General features: G+C 43.2%; 1 protein-coding gene across 8 annotated transcripts in view; it reads left to right on the forward strand.

Moving 5' to 3' along the window:
* Positions 1 to 24,095, forward strand: part of ralgapa2 (Ral GTPase activating protein catalytic subunit alpha 2) — a 98,313-nt gene that overhangs the window by 48,517 nt on the left and 25,701 nt on the right. For all 8 annotated transcript variants that reach the window (XM_085144447.1, XM_085144441.1, XM_085144439.1 and 5 more), the window contains 13 exons: positions 1,112 to 1,240; positions 1,485 to 1,543; positions 3,349 to 3,457; positions 8,665 to 8,775; positions 9,222 to 9,290; positions 9,551 to 9,688; positions 13,546 to 13,720; positions 15,112 to 15,934; positions 16,522 to 16,593; positions 17,341 to 17,464; positions 17,551 to 17,706; positions 20,343 to 20,501; positions 23,396 to 23,523. In XM_085144447.1, coding sequence (XP_085000573.1) covers positions 1,112 to 1,240; positions 1,485 to 1,543; positions 3,349 to 3,457; positions 8,665 to 8,775; positions 9,222 to 9,290; positions 9,551 to 9,688; positions 13,546 to 13,720; positions 15,112 to 15,934; positions 16,522 to 16,593; positions 17,341 to 17,464; positions 17,551 to 17,706; positions 20,343 to 20,501; positions 23,396 to 23,523 — 2,252 coding nt within the window. The remainder of the gene's footprint in view (positions 1 to 1,111; positions 1,241 to 1,484; positions 1,544 to 3,348; positions 3,458 to 8,664; positions 8,776 to 9,221; positions 9,291 to 9,550; positions 9,689 to 13,545; positions 13,721 to 15,111; positions 15,935 to 16,521; positions 16,594 to 17,340; positions 17,465 to 17,550; positions 17,707 to 20,342; positions 20,502 to 23,395; positions 23,524 to 24,095) is intronic.

Consider the following 24,095-nt stretch of genomic DNA (forward strand, 5'->3'; position numbering starts at 1 on the left):
CTGATATTGTTTTGTGAATTTTTATGCTTTTAGCAATAAAAAAATATTTGAGGCACCAAATAGCAGAAATGTTAAAACTCACAAGAAAAAAATACAAGCTGCACTTACATGTAGGACTGAGCAACTGTGGCTGAAATTAGATTATAGATATTTTGTCTTACTATGATTATTCATCATGATGGATGACTTCATGTTTGAGGACTAACTGAAATACATAAATATCATTTTTTTCATTAAATCCACACAAGTATTAAATGAAAAGTCTTAATATGACTATTGGTCATGTTCAGTTAATGTTGTAGACCAGCGGTCCCCAACCCCCGGGCCTCGGACCGGTACCGGTCCGTGAGTCGTTTGGTACCGGGCCGCGAGAGTTGAGGCTCAGGTGTGAAATGTATAGTTTTCAGGGTTTTTATCGGTTTTCAGCGTTATTTTGTTATCGTTTTTATCGTTAACTCGGTTTTCCTGGGTCTTTTCACGTGTGTTATGAATAAATCTTCTTTTTTTCAGTACCGGTACTAGTTTTATTTTGTTGTATTTATCCGCGACACCTTAAAAGCCGGTCCGTGAAAAGATTGTCGGGCATAAACTGGTCCGTGGCGCAAAAACGGTTGGAGACCGCTGTTGTAGACCATCTGTACAAGTGAGCATATGGACTTTAGATAGAGAGAGCTGATCTGGAGCAGATCAATATTATGGCCGCTATCTGTTACTTGCACAGCTTTAAAGCCGAATATGGTTCAGTTGGTGTTAACGGTCTTTTATCAGGTGTGTATGTGTCGCTTCTTCCTGTTTTTTCCATTGCACGCATCTCCCAGCATAGATTTGTTCTCCTCAGTTTAACAGCAGCTCATCAGGTGCAGCAGCACAACCTGCTACAGAGCTGCACCCATCATGCATTTAATCAATCATTTTGTTGTCCAGCGCCTAACGTGCACGATGTTTTTCCGTCAGCAGAATCATGAATAAAGATGAAATTAAATCCGTGAGCTCCCTCAAATCCTCCTCCATCGTATGCCTTCTGCGCCTTTTGCTTGAAGCGGGTTGTTTATGTGTTTGTTTCGGGTATTAATGATGCCGTGGGTTTGGTTTTCTTTAAAATTTCCTCCAGGCTCCGAGGGTGGAAGCTCAGACGATCCTGGGCTCCCTCGTGTGTTTCCCAAACCTCTACCTCCAGATTCCTATACTGCACCGTGTGCCTGGCTCTGATGACATCAATGTGAGCAATGAGGATATTAAGGTAAACGCTCATGATGTGCAGTGACGGGAATACGGACACTTCATATAAAAGCAGATGCTGTTTTAGTTAGGATCAATCAGTCGTCTGCCTAAACGTTATTAGATACAGCAGTGTGAACATCACACTGATTTAACATGACTACAAGGCTGTGTTACAGCTAGTGGCGTCTTATTGTTATAAACATGAAGGAAGGAATGGCTTCTTTTGTCACTGAGAACTGTTAACTGGTGTCGTTTCTGTTCAGAATTACTTGGTCAACATCCTGCTGGAGACGGCAACCAAGGAGCACTATGAAGGGGCGAGGTATGATTAGTAATTCTTTTGTTGCACTGTCTGTAGAGCTGGGCGATATAAGATTTTTTCATATCACGATATGTTTTTTTCATTTCAGGCGATAACAATATATATCACGATATAAGTCAAATAACTATATTTGTAGGATTTAAATGTGCCGTTGCTCACAAGAAAAATGTGAAATAATCAGCAGCTTGTTTTGATTTAAATATTTATTTCCCATAATAAGTTCAACAGGGTAGATGTACTTAAGGAACATGAGACTTTTTCAGATAAATAAAGGCAAATATTGCAAACTACACAAAACGCAGCCGCTAAAGCGTTTAAGTTTCAAAATAGAACAAACAAAACAGACTAAACTGTCAATTCCACTTAGAAACAAAATATTAATTCTAAAAATAAATCTTAGTTTGTTTTACAGAAGAACAGACAAAATTGACTAACTTTTGTCAGTATCAAATAAACTGAGAACTAAAAGGAAATTCTCGATCTCTCCTTGTTGTATAGCTGAGCTTTTCAAACAGTTTAACAGTTACTTTGACTGTTAGCCGAATGACGAATTAGCGCTTCCAGTCAGAAAGTGCTTTATTGTATTTCCAGACTTGCTTTCGGCACAATTTACAGTGCGTGCTACTCTGTTTTTGTCAGACTTGAAATAGCTGAAATACCTTCACACTACGGTACTTCTGTGGCTCTTCCGTTCGACAATCTCTCCGTCATTGGAACCATCATCTGTTTTCTCTTCGGTAACCTTCGGTCACGCTCTCGGTTGATTTTTCTCTAGTCGGCACACTCATTTCCTCCATTACCCGGGCGACACGGCGGCTGACTGCTTCCCAAACAAATACACATGTGCGGCTTGGCACTTGTGCTGTACATAACAAGTCACCTGACGTGACGCTGCGGCTGTGATTGGTTCGGCTCTGCGCTACTTAATTTGGTTTGGCTGTTCTTTTTTTTCTTTTTCTTTTTTTTTTAAGAGGCCAAGAGAGCCGAGGCCTATCGCAATAGTTAAACTTTTCTATCGAGAAAAAGTTATTTCGCAATACATATCATTATTGTTCTATCGCCCAGCTCTAACTGTCTGATATGATCATGTTTTACACACGTTCCAAACCTGCTCATCACTGTTTCTATGTTGATCTCTCCTCGATAAACACAGAATACATATTTTTTAAGAATCTCGTCCACCTGCTTTTGTAATCTTTGGATTACACCTGCCTCTCCTCCTCCTGCTCTATCATATTGCTGTTATTGTCATCATGACATGTTTTGAAATGCTTCCGCAGCCTTTTCCTGCTTCGTTCTTCCACTAAATTGTCATTGAGGCGTTGTTGACACCAGCCAATCATTTTTAAGAGGGGCAGACTAACTAACCACACTTTACCAGCCTCCTCTTTGGAGAAGCACCTCTACAGCCAACACTTCCAATCTCAAAACTCACTCAAGTAGCTTGTGGAGAACTCATTAGCATCGAGGTTCACTTCATTTTTCCAGGCTGCACTGTGAATGATTAGTGTTCAATAAAGACACAAACTGGAGCGCTTTAGTTTGGTTGTACTTTGTTTGTCTACAAATCCGTGCAGACATGTAGTCCAACATTTAGTTTCTCTTTGCAGCTGCACATTTCTGCATACATAAGGAATTTGAAGAGGCTAATGGTGGTGAAGCAGTGGCTACCCGTCATTTTATTTCATTTTAATTTGTTTAATTCGTTTTAATTATATAGTAGTTTATTTCTGAAAACATCTGATCCCATTCAGATGCTGCTCTACTTAAATCTGCACATTTTGTCCTCTGCTGCTGCCATTCAGGTGCATTGCTGTGTGCAGCCTGGGTCTGTGGGTGTGTGAGGAGCTAATGCAAAAGAACATCCACCCCCAGGTTAAAGATGCCATCAATGTTTTGGGAGTGACACTAAAGGTGAGTGAACCTCTGACCCGAGAACGCTGCACTTGCGCATTTCCAGTTTCATGTACAAGAAACTGCAGGTGCGCTTTTTTGAAATGCTTGCGTCATGTGCTGAGAACGCAGATAAGCCCGCTGTCCTGAAATGAATGGGTGTTGGAAACTGTTTTTTCTTTTGCCGTGCAAACCTTACATTGTTCATCTCAAACTAAAATGACAGTTGATTACATAAAAGGACTGCAGAGAAATTTTCAACACGGGCAAAAAGTGTGAGAATAAAATGTGACTCGGGGGTATATTCTGGAACAGGCCTTTTTTCTCCCTAAGTGAAGAGATGCAGAGAAGCTGTGGGTTTGTGGGCTTTTTTGGTTTCGTTTCTTTTTTTCTTCCATGGGAAAAGGGTTTGGGGCGGTGGCGTAATTTCCAGGCTGCTCACTCTCAGTAGATGTGGGCCAATTTAAGCAGCTACATCTCCCAGCTTCCTGCTCGAGCAAAGCCCCCACCCATCCCCTCGCCCCCTTCTCTAATGGAGCAGTAATCACTCCCCTGTACAACTTGACACACAGACTCAGCCAGCCCCAAAATAGAGGGTATAGGCTGGGTGGGGGATCTAGGGGGAAGAGTGGCACTGAGAGTCTCTTTTCTAAAAGCAGGTGCTGAACTCTCAGGGCCCCTTTTTGTGTTTGGCCATTTCTGCACTCCCCACATTGTCTGCCCTTGTTACATGTTGAGAGGCATTCAGCTGGAAGAAATAGGAAATTCTATTTCTCCACAAAGAATTTCAAATCACTGAAGAAATCCACATTTGAAAGAAAATTGTCAACAGCTCAATTCTTTCCTTCAATGAGTCTGGGGAAAATGAACCATGGTTTGAAGTGAAATGAAATTATGCTGATTATCTGCACAGTAAGTGCAAAACTAAATTTAAGGAAAATTACTGCAAATTTTGGCACAGTCAGTGTGTCCCCAAACTTTTCTCCCTGTCTTTAATCAGCATTGTCCCTCTGCTGTTTTACAAATTAGGTGACACAAATGCAGCAAGAGATTTTGTTCCTGCGTCACTCTCTGGAAGCTCTGAAAGAGACATTTAAAAGCCTTAAAATCAGGGATTCTGCAGATAATTAATGTTCTTAAGATCACACATTACATTCAAAGTACTTCTGTAGTTCTAGCGTCTTTAAAAAAACGGGCCCATTTTTTAAGTGTAAGGAGAGGCTCCACTGAGGTTTATGTATCTGCAAAATTTAAAGAGAATCATGATAAAACACGTTCTTTCCTACAGTGTTTAGATTGAAAATGAACTATTGGTTAGATTAAAAGTTCCAGTGAAGATAAACATAAAAAATGGTTGTTTTGGGGGGGTTTTGTCAAACCTGATAGCCGATGTCATACCAGAATGATTTGACCATGTTCCAAAAAGCTTCTTGTGATGACAGGAGAGCTTGACGTTCTCGCTCTTCAAACACGAGGTCAGCTGGGTCGAGGTCATTGAGGGTGGAAGAAAGTCTACGACAGTAGTTCCTGCACAGCTCTGGGATGTGTTTGGACGGGAGTGTGAATCCTTGTCTGCAGAGATGCAAATCAGAGGGTGGAGCATGTCTCTGCAGAATCGAGAGGAGTTGATATTCCCATCACTTTTTTTTTTTCTCTCGTATTCTTCTGTTACTGCCGTAGATTTCAGAGATGGATTCATCTGTAATCACGTGTGAAATGCTGGTATGTCTTAGCCTAACCTAAGCATTTGGCCTTGTTTCCCCTCCTGAAAAGTTTACTGACCTTTAACTTTGCTTTTTTTAAGTGTTAAATTCTTTATTCAGCAGACTTTTTTCCTTCAGGTCTGCCTACCTGATCCCTTTTCTTTAAAGTGTTTCAGAGGTCTTACTGTGGGTACTGTCCTCTCACAAGTCTTCAGTGTATTTTACACTCTTTGACACTGAAACTTGTCTTACTTCTGATACCTCGATCACATCATGTTATTTAACTCTGCTGGAAACTTGAGGCACTTTAAGTAAGATTTTGTTGAATAAGCCTCTTGTGAATTGATCAAATCCACCTCTTAAAATGGTCAGTGCCACAAAGCTCCTACAGCTCCACCTTAATGCTCCTACAGCTCCACCTTGATTAAAACAAAACATCTTAAATGTCTTCCTCCATTGTATATAAATTTTATATCCCTAAACTTACTGATTATCTTCAGTTTGACATGAAAACATGGCAGATATTCAACATTGTAGCAGGGTCCCACTATACGCTTGTATCTGTGTGAATACACACATCTGGCATTGCATTAGTTAACTCTTTCTAATACCAGGCTGGACCCTCTTTAACCTTGAGAACTGTTTTAATTCTGCAAGGCGCAGATTCAAGGTGCAGGGAGCATTCCTCAGAGATTTTGGTCCATATCAACATGATAGCATCGCACAGCTGCTGCAGATGTGAATCTGCTGCTCCACCACATCCCAAAGGTGCTCAAGTGTGCTGAGATCTGGTGACTATGGAGGCCATTTGAGTGCAGTGAACTCATCGTCGTGTTCAGAAACTGTTTGTGCAACACACTGTGTCCCAAAGTTCAAATCAAAGCGTGGCTAACAACAATAGTCAGTTGGTACTGAGGGGTCCAAAGTGTGCTAATCAAGTATCGCCCAACACCTGTGCTCTACCAGCAGCAGCATGAACTATTGATACAAGGCATAATGGATCTTTCATGTTGCCCACTCTAATTGTTAGCCAGCTATCCAAATGTGGCAGAAGAAACGGATATTCATCAGACCGGGCAATATTTTTACAATCTTTTATTGTACAATTTTGAGTCTGTTCAAATTGTAGTCTGAGTTTCATGTTCTCAGCTGACACCTGGCATGGTCTGCTGCTGTAGCCCGTCTGCTTCAAGGCTCGACACGTTGTGCATTCAGCTGCATTCAGCTCTTCTGCATATCTTGCTTTGAATGAGTGGTTACGTTAGTTACTGTTGCTCCCATCAGCTCAGCCGTTGTGCTCTGACCTCTGGCAGGAAGACGAGAACTACTGCTCACTATATTTTCTCTGTTCACTGTAAACTTTAGAGATGGTTTGTGGGAAAATCTCCGCAGATCAACAGTTTCTGAAACACTCCGACCAGCCCGTCTGACACCAACAACCACCCCACGTTCAAACCTTTCTCCTCCTTTCTAATGCTCAGTTTGAACTTCAGCAGGTTTTCTTGATCACGTCCACATGCCTATATGCATCAAGTTACAGTGGTCCCTCGCTATAACGCGGTTCACCTTTCGCTCTTTCTGGGATTTTATTTGGTGCAATTTTGCAGCTTTTTTTTCTTTTTCTTTGGTTTCATTCTATAATACTGGACTTATTATTCTACGAATGTTTGAACTTTGAGTGTTTAAACAAGAGAGAAAAGTGAAAATGTGCATGCCTGTCTGGGAAAAGTGTACAAAGTGTGTAGTGGGGGGGTTTCCAGCCTTAACACATCCAATTGTAAAAAAAAAATTAAGTTGGCTACTTCGCGGATTTCACCTATCGCGGGTTATTTTTGGAACTCAACTCCCGCAATAAACGAGGGACCAATACACTGCCATGTGATTGGATGATTAGATAGATATAGAGCGAGAGAGATATATATAGAGAGAGCGAGAGAGAGATATCGAGAGAGAGAGAGCGAGAGAGAGATATCGAGAGAGAGAGAGCGAGAGAGAGATATCGAGAGAGAGAGAGCGAGAGAGATATAGAGAGAGAGAGAGAGCGAGAGAGATATAGAGAGAGAGAGCGAGAGAGATATAGAGAGAGAGAGCGAGAGAGATATAGAGAGAGAGAGCGAGAGAGATATAGAGAGAGAGAGCGAGAGAGATATAGAGAGAGAGAGCGAGAGAGATAGAGAGAGAGAGAGCGAGAGAGATAGAGAGAGAGAGAGCGAGCGAGATAGAGAGAGAGAGAGCGAGCGAGATAGAGAGAGAGAGAGCGAGCGAGAGCGAGAGAGAGCGAGAGAGCGCGGGAGAGGGAGAGAGCGAGAGAGAGAGAGCGCGGGAGAGGGAGAGAGTGAGAGAGAGAGAGAGCGAGAGAGAGAGAGAGAGAGCGCGGGAGAGGGAGAGAGCGAGAGAGAGAGAGAGAGCGCGGGAGAGGGAGAGAGCGAGAGAGAGAGAGAGAGCGCGGGAGAGGGAGAGAGCGAGAGAGAGAGAGAGCGGGAGAGGGAGAGGGGGAGAGAGAGAGAGCGGGAGAGGGAGAGAGCGGGAGAGGGAGAGAGATATAGAGAGAGAGCGGGAGAGAGATATAGAGAGAGAGAGAGAGAGCGGGAGAGAGATATAGAGAGAGAGAGAGAGAGCGGGAGAGAGATATAGAGAGAGAGAGAGAGAGCGGGAGAGAGATATAGAGAGAGAGAGAGAGAGCGGGAGAGGGAGAGAGATATAGAGAGAGAGAGAGCGGGAGAGGGAGAGAGATATAGAGAGAGAGAGAGAGAGCGGGAGAGGGAGAGAGATATAGAGCGAGCGAGATATATAGAGCGAGCGAGCGAGATATATAGAGCGAGCGAGCGAGATATATAGAGCGAGCGAGCGAGATATATAGAGCGAGCGAGAGAGCGAGCTATATAGAGCGAGCGAGCGAGATATATAGAGCGAGCGAGAGAGCGAGCGAGATATATAGAGCGAGCGAGAGAGCGAGCGAGATATATAGAGCGAGCGAGAGAGCGAGCGAGATATATAGAGCGAGCGAGAGAGCGAGCGAGATATATAGAGCGAGCGAGATATATAGAGCGAGCGAGATATATAGAGCGAGCGAGAGAGCGAGATATATAGAGCGAGCGAGATATATAGAGCGAGAGAGCGAGATATATAGAGCAAGCGAGCGAGAGAGCGAGCGAGATATATATAGAGCGAGCGAGAGAGCGAGCGAGATATATATAGAGCGAGCGAGAGAGCGAGCGAGATATATATAGAGCGAGCGAGAGAGCGAGCGAGATATATATAGAGCGAGCGAGAGAGCGAGCGAGATATATATAGAGCGAGCGAGAGAGCGAGCGAGATATATATAGAGCGAGCGAGCGAGATATATAGAGCGAGCGAGAGAGCGATTAGATAAACTGCTTTTTGCTTTTGCTTAGCATTTGAAAACATGTATCTAATTAAGTGGCCAGTTAGTGTGTTGCATTTTCTATTATTATGGGTTTTTTAACTGACGGTGCAGTTCCTCTTCACTTTTAAATTCTTGTTTGTTTGTTTTTGTTTTTAAAGTTTGGGAACAAAGCAGTGGCGCAGGTAGCCTGTGACGTCTTTCAGCTGCTCATCTCTCACTGGGAGCATCTCCAGAGGTTGGAGCCCATGTTCCCAAAGAAGATTATTGAGGTAAAACACACAAACGTCTGGTTTGCTATCCTCGTGGGAACATCCCATTGACGTAATGCTTTCTCTAGCTGCTTACCCTAACCATCAGAAATGAATGCCTAAACCTAACCATAACCCAATGGTAATGTAAAAATGCCTTCAAACGTAAACCATGATTTTGGTCCACAGAAGTTTAGTAAACTTCCAATTTTTGGTCCCCACTATACACACACACACACACACACACATTGATGTAACCCATGTAAATGTGTTTCACATCCAATAAGAGAAATTCCTTTGAAATAACTTTTAGCATTTAAATGCAAACATTACACAAATTGTCGCTCGCTCATGTGCACAGTCCTCATCCTGTGGTTTCGTCTCCGTTTTAGCAATCAGCCCTGACTCAGATGATGAATGGGAGTGTGTCATCCAATTATCTTTCTCCTTGTTTTGTCCCAATACAGATCTTTGTGGCCACAATAGCCTTTTTGTTGCCGAGCGCAGAGCACTCAGCGGTGGAAGCAGACAAAAAGGTACATGTTGGAAAGGATGGGACATGAAATGGCTGAGATCTAAAGGCTCTTGATCCATCATGTTGGAATGGTGCATTTGCAGAGGAATGTTTCTACTGAGTGATTTGTTTTCTCTTCGACCTCGTTCTCCGCGTCTTTGATGCTCTCACCTGTTACCTGCCACTCTTTCTTTTTGTTTGCTTTGTTAATAATATATATTTTATTTGTTAGTGTGTGACTGAAATAAATTAGGAACTTCTCTCTCATTTCTCACACTGTAGTTGATGGTATCGCTTCTGCTTTGCCTGTTGGACTGGTGCATGGCTGTTCCCTTGAGTCTGCTGCTTGAGCCTATCACCATGCCTTCACTGGAGGACCACACAGCCCACAAGGCCCCTCTGCTGGACTACATCTACAGGGTGGGTGTCATCAGTGGCAGCCTGGAATAGAGCCACCGTTTACCGATTCATATTCATAGTCTTCTGAACCACACGCAGCTTTTGCAAACAGACACAGCAACTTAAGCTTCGACATCTCCACCCCCACCCCGCCACATGGGCTTGCCACTTTAATTAGACTCACCTCTACCATGACCTTTTGACTATGCGTCATTTAACATTATTGTAGCACAAAGGCGTAGACGTGTCCACAGCAGCTTACACTCGCGACTGGCATTTAGCATATGTACGAAACCCTGAAAACTGTTAGGAAACTTCAGAAGTGTTTGTTTCAAGCATGCAAAATATTCCGTATTGGATCTGCTCCTCTGTTTTTGTCCCTCACATCTTTATTTTATGGTCTGACCCTGAGGATGAGGGCCAAGCTTCGGGCCCAAATGAATGCAGTATTATTCATTCCCTCCTGTCTGGGCAGATGCGGTCAACGGCAGATCTTTGTAAGGATGTCACCCCTGATAAGAAATGGTCCAATTATTCAAACGGGACCCTTTGTCCACTCGATAAGCTCAGGCTATAAATGCTTGTCCTGGAGATTTGAATGGAATATGTCTTAATATGAGAGAGACTGCAGCTGCTATGAAAGCAAAGACAATTAAGCATGATTGGTTGTCCATCAGTGCACAAAAAGCACAGTCCCTCCGGCTTTCATTCAAGGTGTGATGATATCAACACTGAAATCTATATGTTTCCACTGTCACGTTGGCTGCTAATTATTCTGTATACCAGGCAGAGAATAGAAAACATCTTCCCTTTATTCCATCACTACCCACGTTCCCTGACAGGTTGTTTCATGCCTCATTTTCCTTTAATTACAAATTTATATTTAACGCTCAAGCGCCCAAGCTATTTTAGTGACCACAATTTTTTTCCCCCCATCCTGGCTCCATTTTCTGTTTAGATTTTCTAAAATATTCTAATCAGTTTAATTAGATCGTTTTTATTCAGACATCAGTTAGCAGTGATTCGCTGGAAAGTGTTGCAATGTAGTGATTAGAAGTGGAAAATTAATATAAATGTACAAAAAAAGACATATTTCCACTGTCTTTGTTACAACAGCTGAGCAAAAACTGCTAAAAGTTATAGAAAAAATTCTTATGACTGAAAGCATCACAGCTACACATTTAAAAATACGACTGGGGTCATAAATGACTCCACTTGGGCACTTAACAATGTGTCCTTTGCCGACCAATCAAATGCAAGCATAGACCATGTTTACAGCTAATGAATGGCTTCCATGCTTCCTGGGATGCAGACAAAAGTGAAAAAAGTTGGTACGGTTGACTAACGGCGAGCACGTAGCTGCAAAAAGCAACATTGCACTAGACCATGTCGGTTCACTGGAGATCTGCTCAGGCTTCTCCATCTGCTCCCTCTGCCTGCCTCAGCAGCCAGCTGCACCGCGTGTGCGTGCGTGCATGTGTGTGCGTGCGTGCAAGAGAGACGGCAAAGATAGGTACATCCGTGTTTTATTATTTGATTTATTTGTGTACATAGTGTGCTCACATCTCCATACACCATGTGCCCTTCTAACTACTGTGTTACCTTCCAGGAACTGTTGCTATGCGAATTGCAGTCAATTTGTTGTCAAGCACAGTCGTGGGGTTCCCCCCCCCCCCTTTCTACATCTCCACAGAGGAAGTTCTTTGGGGCTTTGGTGTAGCAGCTGTTTGGTTCACATCTTTTCAGCATCAAGCCTCAAATCCCTCCCCCTACGCACCCAGAGGTCTGCTTGATGGAATCATCCACATACTGTCTACATTGCCCCACACAATACTGTTTCACATGGCAGGGCCAGCGTCTCACAGCCAAGTGTGTGCGCGCTGAATGGGATTAGCCTTTGCATGGCTTTACCCAAGTTGCTCCACTCTGAATAAGAGGCGCCCTCCTCTACATACATTAGGCATATGTTCCACCCCCTTACCTTTGCTCAGATTATACACTGTACAGGTGTGTTTGTCTGTGTACTCAGATATGTATATGTGGCTAAGCATGCGTGTTTGCGGTGGGGAGCTGAGCACAAGGATAAAGTCTTAATTAAATCAAACAGTGTAAACCTGTTCAGTGGCTGTAATCAACTGCCCCAGTGCGCCTTATCTAGCACTGCCAACGGATGCTCTGCCATCTGTTATGTAGATCGATACACTCACACATCACAGAAGAAATGGATTAGTGGCTATAAAGACCCTCTTTTCTTCCCTTTTCTCCCTCTCTCCCCCTTTTTGCCTTATGATGTAAATAGACCATATATTCCCCATTCACGTTCTCCTGCGTCGTGCACAGACATTACAGACATCGCTGCATATTTTCTTACCAGACTTCACCATTCTAGTACTATGAGTGGGGGGTGGGGGGGGTTAAACATACATCGAATATCAATATTTAATAAAATGAATTAAAATCTGGGAATACTGTAAACAAGGTGGCTCGTCTTATTCACCGCCATCCTCAGATAACCTTAGCTAAGCAAACTTTTAATTAAATTGGTTCAACTGAATAACGTCCAACACTAGACACACTTCAGCTGGATTTATGGTCCAGCAGAGGAAAGTGTTCGCTGTCCGCTCCAGTCTGGCGACTGCCTGCAGAGAGCTCTGATGTCAGATGGAGGCAGTGTACAAATTTTAGGGTGCAGCCGGTCTGTCGGCCACTCTTACTTGTACTGCTGATGGTCCACTAGGCAGCTGCAGTTAAAACATGCAAAGAGCTGAAGTAAATCCAAGTGTATTACTCTACTGCAGCCACTGTCTGTGCTCCCATTCCCGGGAGCTCTGCTGTCATTCTCCTCTGTATTCCAGCCCACTTGTCAACATTCAATTCAATTAAATGTTATTTATATAGCGCCAAATCACAACAAAAGTCGCCTCAAGGCGCTTCATAGATACAGAGAAAAACCCAGCAATCATATGACCGTCTATGAGCAGCACTTTGGTGACAGTGGGAAGGAAAAACTCCCTTTTAACAGGAAGAAACCTCCGGCAGAACATTAATAAGACACTTTCGTCAGCGGTGCTCAGTCAGGATCTTTGGAGCACATGTTGCATTTCCTTTTCAAACTCAAATGTGTAGATGGACACATTAGCAGGACCATAAATTATGCTTTATCTTGACCAAGTTGTCTCCAAATTCAAAGCTATTGGCTCAGTCACACGAGTGAAAATAGGACAGCGACCTCCTTTTTCTGCAACCAGTTGCAATTTGTGGTGACTAAAGGTTGCCTGGAGTGATGTTGGTGTTGCTCACTCACTCGCAAGTCACCTGATAGGAGGCAACCTTGCTGCAAACAGTTGCAGTCTGATTTAGACTGAGTCCAATCACTACCATAAATCACTACACTGTTTATGTAGACAGATTGCTGACATGTTGCCATCAGTATGAATGAGTCAATGAGCAAAACTTAAGGAGTCTTGACTCAACTGGCTGCCAGCTGCCTGTAATCTGGTTATACTGGAGCAGGAAGGTTGCTGAGCACAAATGTAATAGTAAAATATCAATTTCTGTTAAAAGAGAATTTCTGTCTACGTAGATGGCAATAAATGTGATTTTCAGCAATTTATTGCAGTTAATTGCTGAATTCTAAGAAATATAAAACTGTTGGCATGTAGTTGCCGACTGCAGTCTCTTATCTTATCTGATTAAAGACAAAGTTTGACTTTGAGGACATCATTTGCAGTTTGAAAAAGGTGATTCCAGTAATGTTATGAGTTAAGTGTAGTAATATTATGGTATTGCGGGGTGTTTGGGGTGTCTCTACTGTAGCAAAACAACCCATGCATGCTAAATAATCACTACATTTTTGCTCTTCCGCTCTCGTTCCTCAGGTGCTGCACTGCTGTGTGGCTGGGTCCAACCTGCACACCCAGCAGAGCCACTATCTGCTCACCCTGTCTGACTTGTCCAGTGACTATGACCTCATGCTGGGTCAGGTTAAGCGTTGCGAGCCACCCCCGTCACAGACACCCATGGACTTAGGCAACCTACTCACTGTGGCTGAGGGTAAGGGCAGGAAAATGTCATTTCCTAAATCTGAATCTGTTTTGAGAAAGATCGCACTGCATAAAAAGGTCATTGAGTGTTAATTGTTATATAGTATGTGTTACATAGGTTTACATAGGAGGGTTAAAAAAGCCAGTTAGTACTTGATGCCAGCTGCTGCGTCGTAATGTTTTGGAAACTGCTGCCAGCTCTATATTTTATAGTTCCTATATTATCGCTCCCAGAATATGGAGCCAAACTCTCTACCCTGTCTGCCCCCACCCTCCCACCCCCACAAAAAATCATCCAAAACAGGTAAAAGCAAACTCTAAGTAGGCCATCCATTTGGAGCCTCTCAATTAAATGTCAATATCTTATTAAAAGTATAAAAAGGAAATCAACCATCACAGGGAATGTTCACATTAGTACTCAGCCCTAAGAGAAGACCCATTATGGGGTTTAGATTTTAAAAAAAATCTTTTTTGTGACCTTGTGATTCCATTAGGCAATATATTCCTCTTTCTCTCTCGCGTCCTCAACTTCGAAAAAGTCCTCAAAGCCCAAATGCACAATGTGAATGTCTCCTGAAACAATGTAAGAAATTCAAACAGAAGCTTTTGTCTTGAAAATTTCATCACACCTCTGCTTTTTTTTTCCATTCTTTTCTTTTTTTGGTGCACAGCTGCACAGAGTCTTGGTTGAAATAACAAAACACTATCAAAAGGGCAAACCAAAGAGTGCCGGCCTAGTTATATTCATGCCCTCACCTCATATTGATCAAGTCACATCAAAGGGCCAGTGCATCTCTAATGCAGCTTGGCCTGCTTTCTAAAGAGCTTTCTCCACTTTGATGGGGGATGATGGTATTGATAGCACTGTCACAATGCAAGAGTGCATCTTCTTGTTTTTCCCACATCCCTGCAGAATAAAGCACGGCATGCCTTTCACTTGGGAGTAAAAACCTGTACATTTACATAAATGCAATCTGCAAAGTACAATTCTATTCAGTCTGCAAAGATGGTGGTTCTCATTAGCACTTGGCCAGTCTCGATGGTCGTCCATTGTAAGAAGACTCAATGGGCTTTTCAAAGTTGTCTCTTATGATTAGATGCTACCTACTTAGAGGTGTGCTAGCTAAGCTATTGTGAGAAATGAATAAAGTAGCCCTATTAGTAATCATGAATCAGATTTGGGTTTGTGTAAAAGGAGCTAATAAAGAGTGTAACATGTCGACACACAAATGTGGAGCTTTTTAAATATTGTTAAAGTCTACATTGAACATATTATAAAAGACAGCCCTGAGTGCAGCCGTGTTCTAAACCCATTGGTCATTTTTACTATTGATCATGTGTTACACTTGCTTGCTTGTATTTTTTATTTTTTTCATCCTCCCATCCTTTTTCTCCCGCCAGAAAAGCGTCGCCGCAACATGGAGCTGATCCCGCTGACGGCACGGATGGTCATGACACACCTTGTGAACCATTTAGGCCATCATCCGCTGAGCGGCGGCCCCGCTCTCCTCCACAGCCTCGTGAGCGAAAATCACGACAACCCGTACGTGGAGTCGTCCGAGCTGTCCTCCGAGGTCTTCAAAAGCCCCAACCTGCAGCTTTTTGTCTTCAACGACAGCACGCTGGTGTCCTACCTGCAGATCCCTGCCGAGACCCCCACCGTCGGACAGCCCCTGCACACTTCCTCCCAAGTGCGCGTCATTGTCCGGGACATCTCGGGCAAGTACTCGTGGGATGGTGCCATCCTCTACTGCACCGCACATGAAGACTTTGACGTGGGAGCCTTTAAACCAGTCGACCCTTCCCTTTCTGCAGTCAACCACAGCAGAAACCCGCCCCCCTCCCCAGTAGCAGGACCGCACAAGCGTCATCGCTCAGGCTCCGATTGCCTCTCAAACTCCTGTGAGGAGGATGAGTTTGATGTTCTCGATAAGCTTTTGGAGGACCTCGGACACAGCAGCCCAGAATGTCTTCCCCAGCCACGACTTAAGCTTAACCAGCCGGCCGCGTCGCCACACGGGATGAACCTAGAGCAAGAGAACGCCATCCTGGAAGCCATTCATCGCCAGACTCAGCAGGAGGAGGAGCAAGTGAGGAGGTGGGAGGCTGATGTAAGCTTTCGGGCGGACTGCCAGAGCGAACCGTCCCACCAGGAACCAAAAGCTCCTTTTTACTTCTGCCGGCTGCTGCTTAATGATCTTGGGATGAACTCTTGGGATCGCAGGTATTACAGACAGACTGAGAATAGCCTGCTCTTTACTGAAAGAAACAAATAGAGGAAAGTGGGGTTTTAAGAGATGTCAGTGTTACTTATTGGTCACTAGTCTAAAAACAACACATTAAATGCAGACAATCAGAGAGAAAGAACAGGACACATCCTCTTGTTAAGTCTGACACCAAGTCGCTTTCTTCATCTTCAAAGTAACTCAGCTGTTGGCTTGTTACTCAAAGAGAGAGAGGATGAATTTAAAGGCACATTGGAGTCCGCAGTGTCTTAATCTCCTCTCCACAGGATAAGAGTGCCCAGCTGTTTTCACTAAAGTCTAGCTTGCAGAGCCTCATCTTTGCTGTTCTGCCCCTTAAATTAAAAGCTTACACCTCTTAATGGTGATGGTGTAACGTGCACACAACAAGAGGAGATTGTGGCTCGCACCTGTGCCTGTTTTTCTGGTCCTTGGTCATCAGATCTGCAAAACAAAACTTTGGTTTAACACTTATTTACTTTGTGATGATTTAAGCCGCTGATGGCAGTTTTAGTGTCAGATTAAAATCCTCATGTCTAATCTAATCAAGATTGTTGTTGTTTAACAGGAAAAGCTTCCATTTGCTGAAGAAAAACTCTAAACTCTTACGGGAACTGAAGAACTTGGACTCCAGGCAGTGGTAAAGTTCACTTGGGAGTTTTGTATCATCTTGTAGTGTTGTCTGTAACGTATTGTGTTTTCCTGATCGCCCATAAACATGTTTCTGAATTAGTAAAATTAACTCTTTGCATGTCCTGCGAGCGGTCCAGTTTTTCAACACGGCAGTGCTCCCTTCCTCCTCCATGAATTTCCTAATCTGTGCCAACTCCTGCTGAGCACAGCCCTGGAAGTCTCCCTCCATCACTCTCTCCGTCCTGTTCTCATCGTTCTTACTGGACTCTCGTAGTCCAATCAATTAGTGCTCCACACATTGCTAATGACAGGAGGTTATAAAATAATGCCCTCAGAAGTGGACGTTTTCTCCCAGACGTAGACTTGGTTGGACAATAACAACCTGTGCGCAATCATGCAAAGTCTCCTAAATGTACTCCAGCACAATGTACTGCCATGGCAACAGGGAAAGTAGGATGGGGGGGCTTTGCTGCCATTCTTCTTCTTCTTTTTTTTATCACGATGTTAAAGCTGATGGAGAGATAGCAGACGGCTTTTTGGAGATAAACATTTTTTCCCCCTCTGTGCTTGAGATTTTTATTCAGCAATTCAACGACACAATTTACCTTGATTAGCGAGGTGTAGTCCAAGCATTTCATCCAGAGCAGCTCAAGTAGTTAAAGGCTTTTCAAGTTGTTACAACTGTTAAACTGGTTAGTGTAGCTGTCGTTCTTTTAATGCCGGCTGCTTTTTATTTTTTGTTGTTGTTCTGTAGCCGAGAGACGCACAAGATTGCCGTGTTCTACATCGGAGAAGGCCAAGAAGACAAGTGCTCCATTTTGTCTAACAGCGCAGGAAGCCAGGACTATGAAGACTTTGTATCGGGACTGGGATGGGAGGTGCAAACCACGACTTTAAATCAAATCTTTGCATTCGTGTTTGCACAAAGTTGTACAAAAGAGTAACTTTTGCGTGTACGTTTCAGGTGGACCTAGCCACGCACTGTGGCTTTATGGGCGGGCTCCAGAGGAATGGCAGCACAGGTCTAACGGCTCCTTATTATGCTACCTCCACTGTGGAAGTCATTTTCCACGTCTCAACGCGTATGCCATCTGATTCTGATGACTGCCTCACCAAAAAGGTAAAAAAAATCCCCATCAGCTGGTTTTTTTTAAGCTGGTATTGACTATTCGCACATCTGGATTGTCTGTATTGAATTACTTGAACACCTTAAGTTCTAAGTGCATTAGAAAAAGAAGAATGTACTGCAGTGAAATGGCTACACAGCCATGCCTGCCCAGAGCAGTATGTTGTTGCAGCCTTCAGCTCTGTGTTAAGCTGTGATCAGGAGGTGTGACTCCAGAGTGTGGGCATTGATTAGTGACCCTGGCCAGGAAGGCCTGAGGAGTAGAGAATCGCAGGCGCGTGAGTGAAGAGAGGGCATGTGCTGCTGTGGTAATGACTATGATTCTGCTAGCCCCTGCCCCCCTCCCTGTGTGCTGTGACCAGGGCCTGGATTCAGCCATTACCTCTCCCAGCTAGGGCAGGCGCCGGCCGGATGCCGGCAGGATCCTTTTATCCAATTCCTGCTGCCGCCACAGGAGCGATCGATTTGGTTCTGCAGTGGGATTCTGAGCTGTAGTGCAGCAGTAGCAGTTAGCAGAAAGAAATGAGCCGCAAGGCCCCTGCCCGTGCTGCCAATCTTCTCATACAGTACCCTGCTGAGGAGGGAAATTCATCAGGCTCTCCTCATATCCAGCCACACTCCAGCCCTCAACAGACATCCCCCTCTCCATTTCACAAATAATCGCCTACTCATTCCAAACCCATCCTGGAACTGTGTTTAGTGGCCACGGAAATTAGTCTGAGGAAAGATTTTGTCTTGGTTTGTCCAGAGTGTGGCGCTGGAGGGGTGGCCGTGCCCAAAGCAGAGCGTGCTGCCACTCCGCTCTCGTTCAGTTTCGCCGGGAACTTCTGTAATTGCTCGTGCTCACTTCGCACACATCTCCACACCAAATACAGGTCCAAGAGAAATTTGCAGGCTTGCGCCGATGTTTCAGAAAACGATGGGAAGGTAAAGAGAAGAGAAAGTGGTATGAAAAAAATGGGAATGAGAAACAGGCTTTGTCTGTGTCTAAGTACGATGTTACTCTGTCAATTTAAAAATAACACTTTTAGTCCAGCAGTCACCCACTTTACTTGCTGTAACCATAGAGGCACACTGTAGGAGAGAGACGGATGGGGTAGCTCTCGCTGAGTAGATTGCCTGTTTGAAGCTGATGGAAGGGGGGAAAAAAGCTAAACCTAAAAGAAAAGAGGGAAAACCATGAATTCCTCAATCCAATTGTGGGTTTTAAGGCACTGCAGGCTGTAGCAGCAGCAGCAGCTGGCTTCAGTAATGCATTTATAGAAATGACCTGCAGGGTTGGGGTCAGGCCATGTAGACGATGTGGATGTGTGTGAAAGCGAGGGAGATGGACGGGCGTCCCAGTTACCCTCGGGCGCTACGTCTTAACTAGGTTGCTGCAGGTTGTTTTCATTAGGATGCTCTTGTCTTCTGGATCCTTTGGGTGGCAGTTTCCATGTATGTGAACCCCACTGGTTGGGTGGAAGGTCAAGGTGGGCTAATTGGACAAGAGCCTTTGACTCGAATCCCATTTTATTAAAGAAGTCTCAAACATTTGGATGTGATTAACAAGGGGATAAACGGGTTGGTGCAGAAGATGATTGACTAGAGCATAAGCATCCTCATTAAACTTGTCATTCAGCTAATCCAAATGCTACTATCTTAACCCAAATTAACATCCCACTGCTGATTGTCTGCAGCAAATGCATATTCAACATTTTCTCTGAAATTGTCCCAGTGACTGACCTGGCTGGTACCTCCTGATCCTTGGACAGACAGACTGAACTGGCGAGCTCCAGTAATCAGCATGCCGTGGATTTGTTTAAGATTAGCGTATTACCATAATTAAGGGCTTATAATAGAATGTGCTAATTGCATTTTTGGTGGCGAGGGCATGTTTCTTAATGGCTCATTAGGCCAACAGTACATTGGCAGATGTTTTCTTCTGAGTAGAGACTCACTTTTCAGTGTCTATGATACTCTGGAAAATGGAAGGACTGCTTGATTCGACATCACTGGACCACCAGCTAATAAATGATCTACACTTGTCAGAGAATGTAATGTTGCTACTCCCATTTATTTTACTTTGAAAAGGGGAAAGCTGTTTACCTTTTTTCTTCTTTTTTTTTAAACTAGCATCAGTCAATTTCCTGTCATTTAAGCAAATCTTCTTGTCCTGCCCAGTTTCATTTGTGATTGTGAACAGAGTGGAAATGGGAAGCAATTTAACCTCTGATGGGGTAGGTTAATTGGATTTGAATTATTTGGTTTTAAAATGCTCAATTTTGTCCATTTTATGTTTGCTATTTGAATTTGTAATGAAAAAGCTATAATAGGAGACTAAACCAGAGCCAGGCTACGATTTAGACCGTTGTTTTCAAACAAAGTTTGCGATCACCTGCTCCAGAAACAGTTGCTCCCAAGATGCACTAGAAAATAATATTGTCAGTCGTCGTCTTCTAAAAAGATTTTTAACCTCAGTCCGCTCCTCGGTCTCCTGGAGGCAGTGTGGGTTTTAAGTGCAGAGCGGATAAAACCCAGTTAGAAGCCCTAATCCATCCAAATTTGTGTTCCTGTCATCGTCCCCAAAGCAGTGAAAATTACATTCGCTCACTAAGCTGTTGATTAGACTAATTTTGTTTGTTTGGCAGCTGCGTCACCTGGGAAACGACGAGGTGCACATAGTGTGGTCCGAGCACACCAGGGACTACCGGCGCGGCATCATCCCAACTGACTTTGGAGATGTGCTGATAGTCATCTACCCAATGAAGAAACACATGTATTTCATCCAGATCATGAAGAAACCACAGGTAATGGCTGTGCCGAGTGGAATATTTAGGTTATAGACCGCTGCAGATGTTTTAGCTCTTTAGGTGTAACGATCATTTACGGGAGGTTTTACTTTCTAAGCAGGTTTACTGTCGTGTCTTAAGGGCATCCAAACAAAGTGAGCCGTTGTTAATTCTACCTGTTACCTGCCGTAACAAGTCAGCATCAGAGATGGGCAGTAACGCGTTACTGTAATCCGATTACTTTTTTCAAGTAACGAGTAAAGTAAGGGATTACTGTTGCAAAAACGGTAATTAGATTACAGTTACTTTCCCGTAGGAACGCTGCGTTACTGCGTTACTAAAACCATGATTTTATTGCTAGAATGTCTCATGACAGTGACGTAAGCGAGTGCAACGTTTGTGACAACAGCTGTGTGCAGATCAACAATGGATCATATATCGAGTGCAGAGAGAGTATGAGCGTGCAGCGTTTAAAGCGTGGAAGTACTGACCTTACTTTGAGTTTGATTCCAGAAAAAGTGACAAAAACATTAGTGTCCGTTGTGCGTGGGAAGAAAACTTCTTTTTACAGCGAAAAAACCCCTAAACTTCCAAACAAGCACCGAGTAGCTACGACGTAATGGGAAACTCACAGAGAAACTCGCGGATTCTTCCACTGACCGCTGCACACCTGCACCAGGGTAACCCTCCGCCTACCCCACTCCTGCTTTACAGGTGAAAATAGAGCAAAAGGACTGCTAGACCTTGACTTTATTTATTTTCTGCTGTGTTTTACTTGCATCTATTTGAAAGACTGAGTGTAAACACACAGAAAAAAATATTTTATTTTATGTGCTGGAATGTGCAGAAAATAGGTTTAAATGTTAAACTAATTTCTTCCAGTCAGAGAATGTTGCAGATAATTAAATTTTTGCTTGATGCATAAAGTTAAAAGATTAAAACTAATAAAACAAGTTTTAAAAAGAGACTTTTCCATTTGATTACATTTTGTATGATGATTATGCAGAAAAAGTAGAATTGGGCTGAAAGATCTATCACTTTATCACCTATTCAGGGTGTAAATTGTGTTTTTAAAAAGTAACTAAGTAACTAATTACTTTTGAAAATAAGTAATCAGTAAAGTAACGGGATTACTTTTTGGGGGAAGTAATCAGTAATTAGTTACTGATTACTTTTTTCAAGTAACTTGACCAACACTGGTCAGCATACAGCATGGCACTGCATTAATTTCCTGTCTGTGTTCATTAGATAATGCAGACCCTCGTCCGTCTGTTGTGTTCAGACGTTGCTCTGAATTTCATACCTTCTTTCCCTTGTTGTGGTTTCTGTCTGAAGGCTCTCAGGTCTCTCCTCCAGCGATGCATTATTACCCACACTGTGGGTATGTGCTTTCAGAGATGGTTACCGGCCTTTGTTGGCTTGCTTTCATCTTGGTTACTCCATAGTGCTGCACTCGATGTGTGGCCTCCTAGAGGACCGTGACATTACTTTGTCCAGGATGACTGGATTCAGATGTTCAGATATATCCACACAGTATAAAAATGCATAGTGCAAAATTCTTAAGGCATAATTTTTTGGGAAATGGATCATGTAAAATGATGTTGTAGAAACACGTTATGTTCTTATTCTTCCATTGTTTTTTATAACAGTCGTAGAAGGAGGGGAAATTCATTCAGACTGCATTTGTTTCATTCATCGTTTTCCAGTGTGAATGATCATAGTGCCAGTTTATTGGCGTCTCTGTTTGCATCATAGTCATTGCTCTAATGGAGTTCTGGTTTTGTCCGTGTAAACAGAAAACTAGCGAGGCCATCCACGTCACTGAAAGCTCCACGTTTTGACTTCGTTAAATGTCAAAATTCAACGCAGCAGTTCACTAGATGCAAAACTTTATTCACTGCTGAGAGCACATTAATTATCAAAAAGAAATTTAAATCGTTTTCCTGGAACTCTCAATTGCTGTTAAGAAAAACTGCTTTTATCATTCATGAGTCATACACTAGTCGACTTCCGTCCATACGTTTTCCTCAGTGCTACTCCAGACCCACTCGTGTTCATGGAGGGCCTATTCCAGATAACCTCTGAAAACACTAACCCTTTGTGCAGGAAGCTTTTATTTCAGTTTTTCTGTCGGGGAGCTGCACAAAGAGGAATTGGAATGAAGCTGAAAAACTACAGTTGTTAAAGATCATAATTTAAAAAAAGAGTTTCTGCAACAGGAAGCCTTTATCATTGGGTGAAGGTCAGAAGAAGAGCTGCCGCTGCAGTGCGTGAAAATATAAACATTTTTATCGGAGAGTTCCTTTAAATTAAAAAACGTGTAAAACCATCAGATGTCTGATGCTGGAGTATTTATAGTATAACTTCAGGTTTCCATCACACGATTTAGCTAATTATTCTGTATCACTGGTGTTATACATTATTTTGTTGTTTAATTTGGCTGGTCGAGTGCCAAGTTGAGGACAGCAGGGCCTTTGGAAAGACTTTGACGTTCACGTCAACTTCCAGGTCAGTGACTATTGAGCTTCAGTGATTAAGGGCCCCCTTCCAATATGCATGAACAGACGCGCACACACACACACACACACACACGCGCTATTCTTGAAATTCATTCTGCCCCTTTGTATTAAATAGCTCAATATGAGGGCATTGTATAGTATTGATTGTCATTTTAATTTCATTTACCTAACATTGATTCGCATAAGATATGTGTGGTTGTCATGCAGAGTTAGGCAAAATCCAATTTCAACTTAAACCCTTCCCCTAAACAGATGGAGGTTGTTTTTTTTGTTTTGTTTTTAAACAAAAAAATGTATCTTAAGTAGTTGCACATGCAAAAACAGGACCGCACTAAAATTTGAGTTTTATTATCAACTTGTCTAATTTCTTTGTTTCTTTCTTGACTTCCTCAGGTTCCCTTCTTTGGCCCTCTGTTTAATGGCGCTATCGTCACTGGGATGCTGCTGCCAAGTTTAGTGCGGGCTACCTGTATCAATGCCAGCAGAGCTGTCAAGTCCCGGCTGACTCTCTACCAGAGCTTGTATCCTTTTTTCCTCAAGGCTTCTGCTTTATTTCCTCTCTCACACAGGTCCAGCCCCTCAGACGACACTTTTAAAAGATGAGGCAGTGGTTACTCAGAGAGCTCAGACTGCTAAGTTTATTAGCAACGATTTTGAAATATTTCAATTAGATGTAAATAAAACATCACTGAGATTAAATTTCCAACATGACAAGCCACCACATTGGAGTGAATTCACTGGAACATGTGGTGTGCTTTCCATGTTAGCCAAAGTACACAGCTGAGTGCAGACACTGATCTTTATGAGCTACCTGATTTACATACAACTATTAGGCCGAGGCTGTTTCACAGCCTGGAGCAACACGGGAGGTTGCGGGGCTGTTTTGGGTAAGAGAACAGATAATGTGTCATCATCTATCACTACCGTTTTATGGCGGACGAGAAGAACCAAAATAAAAGCCCCATCGACAAATGTATACAAGTGCATACACTCACACTCTCATCCCTACACCCATCCATCCAACTGTGTGCCGTTAAGAGCCTGACTCCAGCTGTAGTTGTCAGTTGGTTTAAAGAGAGTGTAATTACCAGTG

The sequence above is a fragment of the Neolamprologus multifasciatus genome, chromosome 19, assembly GCF_963576455.1.
Source record: "Neolamprologus multifasciatus chromosome 19, fNeoMul1.2, whole genome shotgun sequence".
Lineage (NCBI taxonomy): Eukaryota > Metazoa > Chordata > Actinopteri > Cichliformes > Cichlidae > Neolamprologus > Neolamprologus multifasciatus.